Here is a 15425-nt window from a genome sequence, read left to right on the forward strand (position 1 = left end):
TCTCAGGGTTAGATACTTGGTCTGGCTCTTTAGCCCGGGACTCTGCAGCTTCCGACTCCATGTCTTGACTCTGAAGTCATGGCATCACCCCTTCCTTACATAATGTGTTCATTGTCCTTCGAGAGGAAAGAAAAGAAAAGAGCAAAGATGCTAGATGTATAGAGAGAGGTAGACTTGGGGCCATTAGACAAACTGAGGCAATTCCCTCAAGCAGTTGGCTGGTAGATTATAATCGGGGTGGGGGCGTGCAAGACACCCACTCACTAGCCCATTAACCCAATGGCTTCCACCACCCCAGCTCCTTCGGGGCTCCCCAGGGCACCTGTACCCTCATCCCACACTTTGAGGAATGACCTCCTTCCTCACAGTGAGAAAAAGAGAAGGAGGAGTAGCTGCCATTGCTGCTGCCACGTTAGCTCAAGAGCAGCGGTGGTGGAAGAGGAGTGAAGGACAGCAGCAGCTGCCTGTCAGTTGACGAGGATGCTGTGGGGCACAGGACGAACCATAATGAAGGGCAGAGAAGCAGGGATTGGGGAAAGCAGCAGCAATGGAAGGGCTGGGTAAAATGAGCGATGTTACCAGCCACTCACATTTGGAGGCAGCAGTGTTTCTGAGTATCAGTTGCTGGAAACCACGGAAGGGGACAATGCTCTTGTGCTCGAATCCTGCTTGCATAGGCATCTGGTTGGCCACTGTGAGAACCGCATGCTGGGCTAGATGGGCCACTGGCTTGGTCCAGCGGGGTCTTCCTATGTTTCTTAACAAGGCAGCTTTGGAGAAGCTGTAGCCCTCCAGGTATTGCTGGACTCCAGCTCCTATCATTACTTAGCATTGGTCGTATTGGCTGGGGCTGATAGGAGTTGGAGTCCAACAGCACCTGCCAGGCCACAGGTGTTGCGTCAGCACCAGGGGCAGAGAGCCTTTCATCTGCTTCAAGCTCCTTTGTGATCCTCATCTCCATTATCCATCATTTCCAACTGTTTAGACCAGGCATAGGCAAACTCAGCCCTCCAGATGTTTTGGGACTACAAATCCCATCATCCCTGACCACTGGTCCTGTTAGTTAGGGATGATGGGAATTGTAGTCCCAAAACATCTGGAGGGCCGAGTTTGCCTATGTCTGGTTTAGACCCTCAGCAGAATGGAATCATGTTGTTTTCTCGCACTATACATCTCAAGGTGTGTACTGGGTTGGGGCAGGTTTGAATGGCATCCTGCAAAGAAGAAAGAAAGAAAAATGTATCTGTACATGGAAAAATAACATCTTGGGCACGAATCTATTCTCTGACATGCTATATTTACATCTGCGGGGAGATATTTTGGGTTGGGGGAACATTCAGGCACACAACCCCCACTGCATCCTGCAGTGATTCAATCCAAGAACCGGTCACCACTTTGATTCTGCAACTTGTATAAACCGGCCGTCTCTGGTCTGTGCAGCAAAGCCAATTTTGGCAAGACACATTATGTTAAATTCCCCATAGAGAAGGAGGTGTGAAGGGAGCAAATTCAAAAGAACCTCGTGAGCTGCCTTCCTTGGGAGATGCTTAGAAGAGAGGAAGAGGGAACTTGCTTTGCTTCCAATAGCTCTGTGCCACAGAGAATGACAGCCTGAATGGCACGCTGAGAGGTGCGCGAAGGATGCTTTTGAATGCCTTAACAAGCGCCGAAGCAACGCTTCTTGTGTGATCCCATCCGGTGTCTCATTAACGAACACAATTTCCTCGCCATTATTTCACTTCTGAGCAAAAGGCAAAGGCTGTCTGCTCGCAACTTTGAGGGAAGAGCGTGACAGGCAAACAGCTCCCTTCTGTGGTCCAGGCATGGCAGCGTGCAGAAGCCATAACAACATAAGAGAAGCTCCTGCTGGATTCGGCCGATGGCCCACCTGGTTCAGCATCCTGCTCTCACAGTGGCTGACCAGATGCCTATGGGAAGCCCACAAGCAGGACACGAGTGCAACAACACCTGCAGTTCCCAACAATTGGTGTTCAGAGACATCAGTATCATAATTCTCTATGGGGGAGAAGAATGATAGGCTACAGCAGAAACATGCCGCTTGTGAAGGAGCTAATTGCACAGTGGTATGCAGAACATGCATATTAGATCCCTGATGCTTGTTACTGTTTTTGGAAAAAGCAGCTTCAGGAGGGGGCGGGCAGTTGAAAGTGGAGAAGCAGGGAGGAAGGGTGATTAACCCGTTCCTTGCCTGTCATTTTCTTGTTCCAAGTTCTCCCCCACCCCCCAACTTGAAAACATACAGGTTGCATCCACGCAACACATTTAAAACACATGGCTTCCTCCAAATAATCCTGGGTACTGTGATTTATCCCTTAAGGTAAAGGTAAAGGGACCCCTGTCCATTAGGTCCAGTCGTGACCGACTCTGGGGTTGCGGCGCTCATCTCGCTTTATTGGCCGAGGGAGCCAGTGTTTGTCTGCAGACAGTTTCCGGGTCATGTGGCCAGCATGACCAAGCTGCTTCTGGCGAACCAGAGCAGTGCACGGAAACGCCATTTACCTTCAGGCCATGGCAGTACCTATTTTCTACTTGCACTCTGACGTGCTTTTGAACTGCTAGGTTGGCAGGAGCAGGGACCGAGCAACGGGAGCTCACCCCGTCATGGGGATTCGAACTGCCAACCTTCTGATCAGTAAGTCCTAGGCTCTGTGGTTTAACCCACAGCGTCACCCGCGTCCCTTGATTTACCCCTTAGAGACCTGCAATTCCCAGTACCCTTAAACTGCAGTTCCCAGGATTCCTTGGGGGAAGGCCCTTGCTTTAAATATGTGCTGTGGACATAACTGCAGTAGAAATGTTGGAGAGAGGAGCAGCAAGACAGAAGCTATTTGGAGCATGGAAAGAGCAGCATCATTCTTCCGCTCTCACATAGTCCCTCCAGAAGCATATTTTCTTTCTTTCTTTTTCAAAAAATTGAATTCTGGGCTGTGTAGGACAGAGGATGTTTTTAAACCACCTTGAAATCATGACAAAAGGTGGCATGTAATGAAGAGGGTGAGAAGTAGCGCTCTCAGGTGAAAAGCTAATGTGCTGTGAACAAGCGGAGATTGTGCTGTGAATGGGTGTGGGAAAGTGAGGAGAACACTCTTCATGGGGGTGGTATGGATGTGGAGCTTATTGCACACTATGTGCAGGTGCCCACATGAAATTTCCCGGAGCACGGGGATGGGAAAAGTCACTTGTGGAAGGTAGCTTGGTACAGAGAAATGTGGATGGGGAAAGGGTTAAGTACCACCTCAGCACTACCACTTCTCAGCTCAAAATAGTTGCCATGCTGAGCGCTGCCCAATGGTAGCTAATGAGGTTCATCCAAGGCATGATTGTTGTTAATTGAAAGCTTTCCTGTCCCGGCCTAAGACAGCACATCCTTTATTGGAGACACAGACTGCCCAGAGCCAGAGGACCTAGGAGAGCAGACCGAGCCCCCCAACTGCAGCACTGATCCAGAAAACCCCAGGCTTTTCCAGGGGAAGACCTGACCAGGGCTGCCTCCAGGAGATGCCCCAGAAGCATTCTCAAGCCATTTCCTATCTCACCTGTTGGCAGAGGAGCCTCTGATCAAGCCAGAGGGAGAGAATCAGCTATAGAAGGTCCAGGCTCAGGCAGCTGCTTAGTGGAAGAGCACATGTTTATTCTTATTTTGTTTTATTTACCACTCTACTTGGGTTCCTTGGGAGTAAATGCATTCATCAACAGTAAAAGGTTATTGGAAAACACCTGCAGCTGAATTTGGGTAGAATCTGGGAGCCCAGGCCTTCTAAACCTTCAGTTGAGGCCAGCAGCATTCAGCTCCTTACTCCTTCAGTCTGACTTTGCCCTGTCTTCTGACAGATCTTCCTACTGCTGACATCTGCCTTAAGCTTTACTTTGACTTGGGACTACCCTTGTTACTGTTTGGTGCTAGGTGAAAAGTAAAGGACTTCTGGATGGTTAAGGCCAGTCAAATTCGACTATGAGGTGCGGTGCTCATCTCTGCTTTCAGGTCAAGGGAGCTGGCATTTGTCCTCAGACAACTTTCTGGGTAATGTGGCCAGCATGACTAAACCGCTTCTGGCACAATGGAACACCGTGGCAATAGCTAGAGCGCACAGAAATGCCGTTTACCTTCCCACCAGTGGTACCTATTTATCGACTCACGCTGGTATGCTTTTGAACTGCTAGGTTGGCAGGAGCTGGGACAAAGCAACAGGAGCTCACCCTGTCGTGTGGATTCGAACTGCTGACCTTAGGATCAGCAAGCTCAAGAGGCTCAGTGGTTTAGACCAAAGCGCTAAACACTGGTGTGATCATGCTGTGCACCTGAGCCTGCAGTGGACCTTTTTGTGTGGTCTTGTCCCAGCCTAACTCAGGAACTGAGACTTAACCCAGTAGCCCTATCCCAAAGCTAAACATCCTTATTAAAAGGAAAAAAAGAATTGAGGCACATTACACAGATTTGTGGACAGCATGCAGTTAAGATAACTTGATAAGAAGAGAGAGAGAGGGCCTCAACTCTGGAGGGGCAGAAATGGGTGGGGTGTTATGAGAGAGAGATGACACCAGGACTGTGAGAAAAGGTCCATGTTAATGTGGGCTCAGAAGATAGTGTGGGGTTGTACTTGGGAAGAGGTGGTATGTCAATACTGGATTATTTCTACAGGGAAATTTTGCCTTATTTATCTGTGGGTTGTTGCTGCTGCTGCTGCTGCTTTAGTTATTTATTTATTTATATGCCGCTTAATATGTAGTTAGGCTTCTAAGCGGTTTGCAAGAATAAAAACCCAATTGCAGAAGCATGAAAATATAAGCCTCCATAATGGAAATGCGCACCAAAACAGTCCTGTTAAAACAACGCAGTAATTAAAATGTAGGATGTAAACGCACTAGAAGTCCTGTACTATTCTCTCCTGAAATTTGCTTTTAAATGTTAAACCGCTCTGAGACTTTGGAATAGGATTGGATGATAATCTCGAGAAAGGTTTGGGTAGCCAGGGAAGCAGGGACTTGGGCCATTTTGGGCAGAATAAGGGGCTGCTGTTTGCCTGTCGGTATTCAAAAATAAACAAATCTCTCATTCATTGCCTCAACTCACCCCCAGGGAAGCCAAATAAGTGACAGATATATAGAGTTGCTGCAGTGCCTTCAGTGTCTCTCTCTTAAGACACCTGAAGTTAGTTTGCTTTGCAGGCCATGTCTCCACAGTGTGTGTGAGTCCTGGATTTAGTAGGTTGACACTTGGTGTGATGGGGAATTGATAGGTGTTGGACATGCCTTTTGGGCAGTGGGTGTCACATTCTGGTCTGATGCCAGATCCCACAGAAAAAGCGGCAAGGCGGGCCAATGGCCCACAAACTGGTTATCACCTACTTTTTATCATATGCAAGGCACTTTGAACGTGTTAAGATAGGCCATATAAATGCTAAGTAATTATAATTGTATAATTATAATTTTATTATTCATAGCTTAGTGGTAGAGCTTCTGCTTTGCATGCGGAAGGTCCCAGGTTCTCATTCTCTGGCATCTCCAGGAGTGGCTGGGAGAGACCCCTGCTGGAGGTCCTGCAGAACTGATGCCAGTCAACATGAACTAGACGTGGAGATCTTTGGCCCTTTGGAGGTTGTTGAACAACAACCCCCATCATCCCTGGCCATCAGCCATGCATGCTGGAGCTGATGGGAGTTGTAGTCCAGCAACATCTGGAGGAGCAAAGGTTCTGCGCTCCTGCTGTTGGCAGCACTAAGGTAGATGGAATAATGACTCGGTATAAGGCAGTTTCTTGTTTTTCCCGCTGCAGCTGATGTTCAGGCTGTGAGTGCCATTGCTTGTGTAACCAAAATGACTCTGCCCACATATAATAGCAGACTTCAGACAGCCTCAAGGTTTGCAGAAGCACAAAAAAAATATTTAAAAATTGATTCACAGTGTGATGAACCTCAACAACTGTCCCACGAGGACTGAGTGTGCTCAGTGGCCCTAGAAGGCCCGCTGTCTGGCTACTTGTGGAGAACAGAGCATGGGGAAGGGTGACAAAGTGGCTAACAATCCTGAACAGCAACACTCTCCGCTGCAACATTTTGTTGCAGGTCCCATTTAGCTTTTTATTACCGCTTATTATTTTAAGGATCCCACTGAGCAGTTGTCCATCCTAGCCATGAGAATGTGATCATGGTATCTCCCCTGCCAGGTAAGTTAGCCCTAGCTAACGGCTTTGAGGGAAACGAAGTGTCTCTCTCTCCTCATCTCTCTTTCCGCGAAGCTTGTTTAAGATGCTGCTAATGGAGACACGCTCGGGTGATAATGCGATTGCTTGAGACACGACAAGGGAGATGGCGAGGCCCATTGATCGGAGCACAATGGCAAAAGCAATGTAATTATTTGGGGGCTTGGCAGTGTGATTCCCTCCCCTTGGAAGCAGCTGAGTAGATAGCCGTCAGCAGAGGAAAAGTTGCCTGCCTTGGAGGCTGCGGGAACTGAGATGTGACGCTCCCCTTCCTCTCAATGGCTTATCTCTGCAGAGAGGATTACTTACACTTTCCCACTTGCACAATGCCACCGTAGCAGGTTTCCAAATTGGGTCGATAAGAACAAGAAGCTGCCTTATGTATGGCCACTGACCCTTCTAGCTCAGTGTTGCCTACACAGACTGGCAGCACCTCTCTAGGTTTCAGGCAAGGAACCTTTCCCAGCACTGAGTGGAGATGCCTTGGATTGAATTCGAGATCTTCTGCATGCAAAGCAGATGCTTTCCAGCTACAGCCCTTGACGTGACCCAACCCACAGTGCCATTAGCAGCAAGGATAAGATATTTTGCCAACACAGTTTGCAGAGGATAAGATGGCAGCCCTACCCTTCTGTGCACTGAAGCTGACCAGTTGAATCTTCCTTCAATATTGGGGTTGAAGCAGAGTCTTTCATGTCACCTAGATGCAGCAGGTGAACCCAGGACAGGCCATGTGATATATACACTCTATCCTCCACTGTCTTGTTGCCACTCCCTACCCCACTGTGTTTGTCGTCTGATGTGGCCACCTAATGGTAGGGCCGGCCAAAATGCTGGGCCAGGCAGTGAGGCTTGGCCACCAAGATACTCAGAATTGTAGCTCAGCAATAGTAGGGGCTTTGTTTCATACAGAAGGCTACCTACCAAGTGGTAGGTAGGTTGGTGATAGGAAGGACCTCTCATTGCCTGAGACCTTGAAGATCCACTGCCAGTTGGGGAGACAGATAGTTTGGCCCACTGTAACAGGGCGAGGGTACCTCATGCCTGGGGGCTAAATTGCCCTCCAAATCTCAGGACTCTCCCCAGCCCATGTCTCCTCACCACCCTTAATTTGCATCCTCCTAGATCATCATTGACTGGCTGGAGTGTTCTTCTTAAGACCTCTTGCTTGCCCAAGTAAAGGATAGAGTAGAAGGAAGCAGGGGTTTGCAGTACCAACCTCTCTGATTGGCAGCCAGTATGAAACGATCAGATTGGCTGGGCCTTTTACCTTTGCTTGATTGACAGGTTCTTACTCCAGCTCGGGGAGAAACTGACCTCAGGGGCATCAAGGATACACACTTCAACTGCAGGCCTGGGCACAGCCCAGCGCCGGGAGCCATGTGCATCAGTGCATTCGCTTCAAGAGCAAAGCAAACTCCTTGTTCTTCCCACCTCTGTCAATCAAGGCGCATCAAGGAGGGTGTAATTAAGCATTCAATCTGCGCCTTCCCCACAGACGTTGGGCCGGCTCGGAAGCGACGTGGCTCAAAGCCAAGGCTGGCTAAGCGAGAAACACAGAAACTGAATATGTGATCATTCCATCATTTCCGATCCCATCACCTATGTTGTGAGCGCAATTTAAACAACTTAGAAGATTTGTGTGGAAGCCGGGCTGGTGCAGACGCTGAGGTCAGGAGAGATGGCAATTATTTATTCTCCTTTATCATGCCGTCTGCAACATATGGGTGTCGCTCCCCACTCCAGATGACTAAACGACGGCAGATGCCACACTATTAGCTTGGTGGAAAAACGCAAATGAGATGTGGAGGCCCTCCGGTGGTGTTTTGTCATTGTCGTAAAGAAAATCTTGATTCTTCTATCTTGAAGAGACTCCCCATTAACAATTCAGGCTTTGAGTCTTGAGCCAACCAGAAGTGTGGGGGTGTTGGGGTGTCTCATTGCAGCCACTTTGGCCCAGGGCTGCCGTTCTAGCCCTTAAGAAATTGGGGGTGAAGTAACTCTCATATTTATGGAGCTGAGAGGATGCCGACCCAACTGTTAGGCAGAGTGAGGCAGTTGCCTCAGGTAGCAGATTTTGAGTTCACATCCACACCATGCATTGAGAGTGCTCTTCCACCAGTATAATAGTTATGGAGAATCTTCGGAAGCATAATTTGACAAGGGTACTGGGCACAGTAGGTCTGTGAGGTCAGCACCCTTAACCACCTAAGATTCCCAGGATAGTTTGGGGGAAGCCATGATGGCTAAAAGTAGTCTACGTGGAAAATAAAACCCCAAGGTGGTTGTCACCAATGGAGGCTAAGGCTCAGAAAAAGTCCAATATGGAGGGCAAGTGGCCAAAATATTAGGAAATTTTGGAGCAAGAAGGAGACAAACTGAAATTGCAGAGTTTTGAGAAATTAAAAGATAAAGTGCGAGACTGGCTTCACTACTATCAAATAAGAGAGGTATATAATTTGGACAAAAAAATTGGCTTCCAGGTGGAAAAATCAAAGTTGGAAATAGAATTGTTAGAACCCAAAACTAAGATACTATCAAGAATGTATAACTTGCTGTTAAAATGGAACACTCAGGATGAAACGGTTAAATCTGCTATGATTAAATGGCATTGATGTTGGACATAACATTATGTTTGCTGACTGGGAACAGTTGTGGACCACAGGTATGAAATTCACGGCATGCAATGCCTTAAGAGAGAATATTATGAAAATGATATACAGGTGGTACATGACACCAGTCAAGCTTGCAAAAATCTATCACTTGCCCGATAACAAATGTTGGAAGTGTAAGGAAACTGAAGGTACATTCTTTCACCTTTGGTGGACGTGCCCAAAGATCAAGGCTTTCTGGGAGATGATCTATAATGAAATTAAAAAGGTATTTAAATATACCTTTCTGAAGAAACCAGAGGCCTTTCTTTTGGGCATAGTCGGCCAATTGGTGTTAAAGAAGGATAGAAACTTTTTTATGTACGCGACAACAGCAGCAAGGATACTGATTGCAAAGTATTGGAAGACACAAGAACTACCCACACTGGAAGAGTGGCAGACTAAGGTGATAGACTACATGGAATTGGCAGAAATGACTGGCAGAATCCGAGACCTGGGAGAAGAGTCGGTGGAAGAAGATTGGAAGAAATTTAAAGACTACCTGCAGAAATACTGTAAAATTAATGAATGTTAAAATGATGTTGGATTGAAAATAAGTGGTATTGGCAACAAGAGTAATAAGAATATGTAAATATGGATTGATAATGGATGAAAATATATTGTTATAATAGGTTAAGATCAAAAGTTAAGATAAATGAAAGAAGGTAAGGATTTGCTGAATCGATTATATAAATGGGAATACAAAAAGGGGAGGTGTGAGGAAGTCAAGAAAATAAGCAAATGAGTCTATAAATATTGAAAACTGGATTTGTTTTTTAAACTTTTTTCTTTTTAGCTATTTTGTTTTTTTGTATTTTGTATGTATTTTTTATTTGAATTTTTTGTTCTTTTATATTTTTATGTTTTTTCTTTAACATTGTAATTCTTTGCTCTTACTTTTTCTGTTTTGCAAATTTATGTTTTTCTTGGAAAAAAGCTTAATAAATATCTTATAAAAAAATAAAAGTAGTCTACGTGTTCTTTTAATGTATGGTGTGGATGTGGCCTTTGCCACATTTTTGTTCATATTTTTACTTCTGTGGAGAGAGGCGCATATGGGATGCTGTTGTTATCATCACCATCACCATCACCACTTATCAAAAAAATCCCAGGGCTGGATCTTTTCTTGCATCGAAGACCAGAATAATTTGCCTAATCTTTAGTATGCACCCTGACCTTTTTTTAGGGGGGTGCCATTTCCTGTTCCACTTCAGGCAGCAAAATGCATTGGGCCCAGTCTGAATCTAAATTTGTGTAAATGCTCACTTCAGCACTACCTCTGAGTTCTGTGTGTGTGAGAGTGTGTGTTTTAAAAACAACCCTTCGTTTGAAATCCAGGATCCACATTGATATAGTAGCTTATGAGGATTACATTATATAATTTATGTCCTTTTCAAATCCTACCATCAGGCAACACCATTAATATGGGTTAAACCAATATATTGCAAAAAAAAAAGTGAGCAAATTCTCTTTCATCAGGCTCACCGTTTAAGCATTGCAAAGTGGAGTTCGGGGAGAGAGAGAGTTTTTAAAAAGCCAGCTTGACATTGAAGTCACAAATAACACACTGTGGAGCTACCCTTTGAGTTGGTCTGGGGGCTAGAGCCAGTGCAGATGGTGGTGGTTAGGTTGCTTGGGGGAGGGGGAAATGATTTCATTTATTTGTTTGTTTATTGCATTTATATCCCACCTTTTTCTCAAAGGAGTTCAAGGTGGTGTACATGGTTCTCCCCTCTTTATTTAATCTCAGCAACAACCTGGGGGGGTAGGCTAGGCTGAGGGGGAGTGACTGGCCCACTGTCACCAAGCAAGCTTCATGTCTGAATGGGGATTTGAGCCCAGGTCTCCCAGGTCCTAGTCCAACACTCTAACCACTACCCCAGACTGGTTGCCATATATCACCCTGCCTGTGGGTGTTATATAGAACTCAGAACAGGTTACTTCAGGTAACACCTTATCCCTTATAAACCCAGTAGAACAAACACTCTGGTCTGTGGGAGAGTTTCTCCTGCAGGTTCCAAAGATCTCAGAAGCCCCCACACTCCCCAGTGACTCAGAGCAAGGCTTTTATCAAGGCTGCCTGTGGAATAGCAACCCTGTCTAGATATGACAGGCATCTACAACCTGCACTTTCTGGAAGCAGTCGAAGTCATTTTTGTTCTGATAGGCTTTCCCAGCTGGAAAAATGGATCTTGACCACGAGTGTCCACTTGTTAGGTGTTTAGTGTTGTTTATAGGTTTTTAATTGTTGATAATTATCTTAAGTGTAAATCGCCTTAAAGCAGTGCTTTAGAAGGAAATAAATAAATAAATAAATAATAATAATAATAATAATAATAATAATAATAATAATAATAATAGTCACAATCTTTAGACAGAGTGTAGGATATCACAGGCTAAGGCTGCAATCCTATAGCAGGTTTCCTGGGAGTAAGCTTACTGAAAGTGGGACTTACCCTTGAGTAGACATGTGTAAGTCTACATGGTTTAGGCTCTAGTAGGTATCATGCAAGTTTAACATTGTGTCAGATTGTAGATTGCTGGGACAGAGATACACACAGTGGCTGATCCACCAATTTGGAAAGTATAAATCCCAGAAGTTACCTGGATCAGTCTCCTACCTTAGGCAATACACCTAGCATGTTCCTTGTTAAGTAGGGGTCTAGGTAGAGAAACATAGAGGTTTTATGTTTGCAAAACTGAAGATTAATTTTCGGAGGTAAAAAATATTAATAAAAGCCAAAGTGGGGAGGACTGCCTAAAGGTTGGATGGAGATGATGTCATCATGGGAGGTTCAATGTTCAATTTATTCTATACAGTGCTTTTTTCTGGGGGGACGCAGGGGATGCATTACCCCTAAACGTTTTGTGAATCTAAGTTTGGCCTCATTGAGGGGCAGTATTTCAATATGAGTAGGAAAATGAGAGTACCCCTAAACATTTTTTAAAGAAAAAAAGAGCACTGATTCTATATAGCCAAAGGCCTGCACAGGTTGAATGGAGTGTAACTTTCAAAAAGCAAAATCCTACCTTCAGGTGATAGAAACATCTGCTCCTGCATGGCTCGATTCATCATTCTCTGAGACACAGAAAAATCAAAGGGAGCTGTATTGGTTTACTAGAAAAACGCAATTTCAAAACACTCCTCTATCCCTCATAGTTAAAAAGAAAAAAGAAATAAAGACAGCCTTCTATATTCTGACTTGAGTCCCCCATCTTTCTCTTGCAGCTGACGTACCTTCCACCTCCATGGGGTGAGTGCCGCTCCTCAGACTTTGGCCTGGACTTCTTTCCCATCTACAGCATCACTGCGTGCAGGATAGATTGTGAGACCCGCTACGTGGTGGAAAACTGCAACTGCAGAATGGTCCACATGCCAGGTAAGGTATTCAGGGGTGAGTTTATTCAGCGTTGGTCAGAACAAAGAAATCCATGACCGTCTGCTTCGGCTGCACAGGCAAAAAGCTGAAACGAAAGCAACTGACAACAGAAACATCCTGTGAGACAGGAAATACACAGGCTGTGACACAAACAAAGCCTGCTCCCTTTTAAGGTGGAATGGAAATATCCCAACAGAAACAGCCTCAGCATGTGCTTCTCCCCTGGTGTCAGGGCTGGCTCTTGTCAAGGGGCCAAGTCCTGGGTGTGAAGGAGAGAGGAGGGCCATAGGTCAGGGGGAGAGCACACAAACAGGCTCCAGGTTCAGTCCCTGTCATTGCCAGGTAAGGCTGAGGAAGATCCCTGTATGAACCCCTGCTGCCAGTCATTGAGATATTATTGTGTTTGGGAGTGAGCAGGGCCTGATCCAAAAGTAGGTGGGACCTGACACAATCACATGCCACCATCTTCTTTACTGCATGCTCATCCCTAGCCTATGGATGCTCAAGAGGCCTCTTTGATGGCCTGGCTGAGTAAGTTTTTTGTTCTCACTTTGATGGCCTTGGGCTTGCTGATCGGAAGGTCGGCGGTTTGAATCCCCTCGACGGGGTGAGCTCCCATTGTTCTGTCCCAGCTCCTGTCAGCCTAGCAGTTCGAAACCACACCAGCGCAAGTAGATAAATAGGTACCACTGCAGTGGGAAGGTAAACGGTGTTTCCGTGCGCTCTGGCACTCGTAACGGTCCTCCGTGGGCCAGCAGCGGTTTAGTCATGCTGGCCACATGACCCGGAAAAATGTCTGTGGACAAACGCCGCAACCCCATAGTTGGCTTTGACTGGACTTAATAATCCAGGGGTCCTTTGCCTTTACCTACAGGCTGAATCTCTGCCTTGGCATCTCTAAGGCTCCAGATTTTGGACAGCATGTGGACTCAAGTCCTGACACCTGTCCTCTATTACAAATTTCAGTTTACACTATCCCTTTATGAAGACAAGCTCTTTCAGAAGTTGCTCAGGTTTGATTTTGAACGAGCCCTTTTTTAATGCTTTGGTGCCATTTTGGACCATGCCCTGGTTTAAACCAGCCTTTTGAATAAGGTGTTCCATTTCTGGGATGAATGTATATGTGAAAGAAGCCGCTTGTGGTCGCCACCACACTTTCCATCACTGCCATAGGTAATTGATGAGCGGGGCCTACAGTTGTGCTGTTCTACCACCTTCTGTGCATAACTTACTATAGATGTCCAGTGCCGTGTTTCTATCTACTAAGACTCCGCTGCGGAAAAAGAAATGTACTGGGTTCAGCATCCTGCCTTTGGGCACTGAGATAAGACAGTAGAAACTGCTGAGATAATTCATATAAAGATCACTTTAAAATATGCTATTACACATGGATATTGCTTCCTGTACCTGTTCCCCATTCACTCCCTCACAAATAACCCTACTCATACTCAACCAGTAATTCATGTACCACTCTCTCACACACATAACATTTCACACATTGCCAGACAGATGGCTACTGATGTGATAGTTCTACCTCCTTCCATCTGGTCCCTTGGTCTGCTGCGCTGATAGATTGCTTAGGAGTTAAAAAACAAAACAAAAAAAACCCAAACCCAAACAATTTGAATGTAAGTAAACATTCTGTTACACTAAAGTGGGAGAAGCCTGCTTTCAATAAATCGAAGCCAGGGCTCTTGCACCCAGTAGCTACAGAGCCTTTATTCCTGGTAGTGGGAGTCCTCTTTTGGTTTATCAGTTTATTTGACTTTTGGAGGCAATTTGGCAACATCACTATTTTGGTGAAAATCTGTGTGCTTTCAGCTATATGATCCTATGCCCATTTACTTGGAAGTAAGCCCCATTGAAGTCAGTGGGAATGACATCTGAGTAGGCATGCATAGGATCGCTTAGTAAACTTGTTACGTCATTTGGTTTTCTCAGACACTAGTGATAATAGTAAATAATTTTATTATTTATACCCCGTCCATCTGGCTGGGTTTCCCCAGCTACTCTGGGCTGCTTACAGCATATCTAAAAACATAATTAAAAATCATACATTAAAAATCTCCAGATACAGGGCTGCCTTCAGATGTCTTCTAAAAGTTGTGTAATTCTTTACCTCCTTGACATCTGAAAGGAGGGCGTTCCTGGGAGTAGTAACTCTCAGGTCCCAACCAGCTATCAAAAACTGGATTTGGTTTCCATATATATTGTTGTAACTGCTCAGTTTTACTATATTACTCTTACCAGATTTATTACCTGCCCTTCATCAGGCAGGGGCAGGTGGACAGGTCACAACAATTTCTAATTCAAGATTAAAATCAGTCAAAACAGATTACCATCACAAGAATAGGGGGGACGGGACGACGACCCGAAAACACGCATCTCAGATGTCAAACGCCAGGGTGAACAAGTGCATCTTCAGCATCTGCTGTATAGTGAAAGCTGTACAGTAATGGTGCCATATGCACCTATGGAGAGGAAATTCCAAAACTTAGGGGCTGCCATGGAGAATGCCCTCTGCTAGGACACTCCCCCCCAAAAAAAAGACTTCTGAGAGAGGTGGAACTACCAAGAGGGCCCCCTATGCTGATCTTAACACCTAGGAAGGAGGTGGTCTTTCAGATCTTTGGGACCCAAGATGTTTGGGGCTTTAAACGCTACTGCGAGAACCTTGAATTTGGTCCAGAAATGAACTGGCCGGCAACCAAGCTTTTTCGGTTATACAAGTTCTAAAGGCAACCCCAGCCAGTAATCCTTATTCCAGTCCCCGTAAAGCAGCCTTTCTCAACCTGTGGGTCCCCAAATGTTGTTGAACTACAACTCCCATCACCCCTAGCTAGCAAGGCCAGAGCTCAGGGATGATGGGAATTGTAGTCCAACAACATCTGGGGACCCACAGGTTGAGAACAATGCAAGGACCTGTTTCCTAAACTAGTCAGAAAGAAACTCACTGTTGCAAAGTTTGCATAAAAATGTCCCTGTGTGCTTTTTATTTTCTTTGTGTGCAGGAGATGCTCCGTTCTGCACGCCAGAGCAGTATAAAGAGTGTGCAGAGCCTGCGCTAGGTAAGTTCTGAAGGACAAAGGATTCTGTCACTGTCAGTTTCTCAGAATTATTATTATTCTCTCTCCCCCCCCCCCCGCCTCCAAGGATCTCATTTCAAGCCAGGAA

General features: G+C 45.6%; 1 protein-coding gene across 4 annotated transcripts in view; it reads left to right on the forward strand.

Moving 5' to 3' along the window:
* ASIC2 (acid sensing ion channel subunit 2) overlaps positions 1-15425 on the forward strand; it is a 392894-nt gene that overhangs the window by 356490 nt on the left and 20979 nt on the right. For all 4 annotated transcript variants that reach the window (XR_008327307.1, XR_008327306.1, XM_053362111.1 and 1 more), the window contains 2 exons: positions 12101-12251; positions 15263-15319. Coding sequence is in view for 2 of the 4 variants with exons in the window: in XM_053362111.1 (XP_053218086.1) it covers positions 12101-12251; positions 15263-15319 (208 nt within the window). In the remaining 2 variants the exon portion in view is untranslated. The remainder of the gene's footprint in view (positions 1-12100; positions 12252-15262; positions 15320-15425) is intronic.

Source organism: Podarcis raffonei, chromosome 13 (assembly GCF_027172205.1).
Source record: "Podarcis raffonei isolate rPodRaf1 chromosome 13, rPodRaf1.pri, whole genome shotgun sequence".
In the NCBI taxonomy this organism is placed as follows: Eukaryota; Metazoa; Chordata; class Lepidosauria; order Squamata; family Lacertidae; genus Podarcis; species Podarcis raffonei.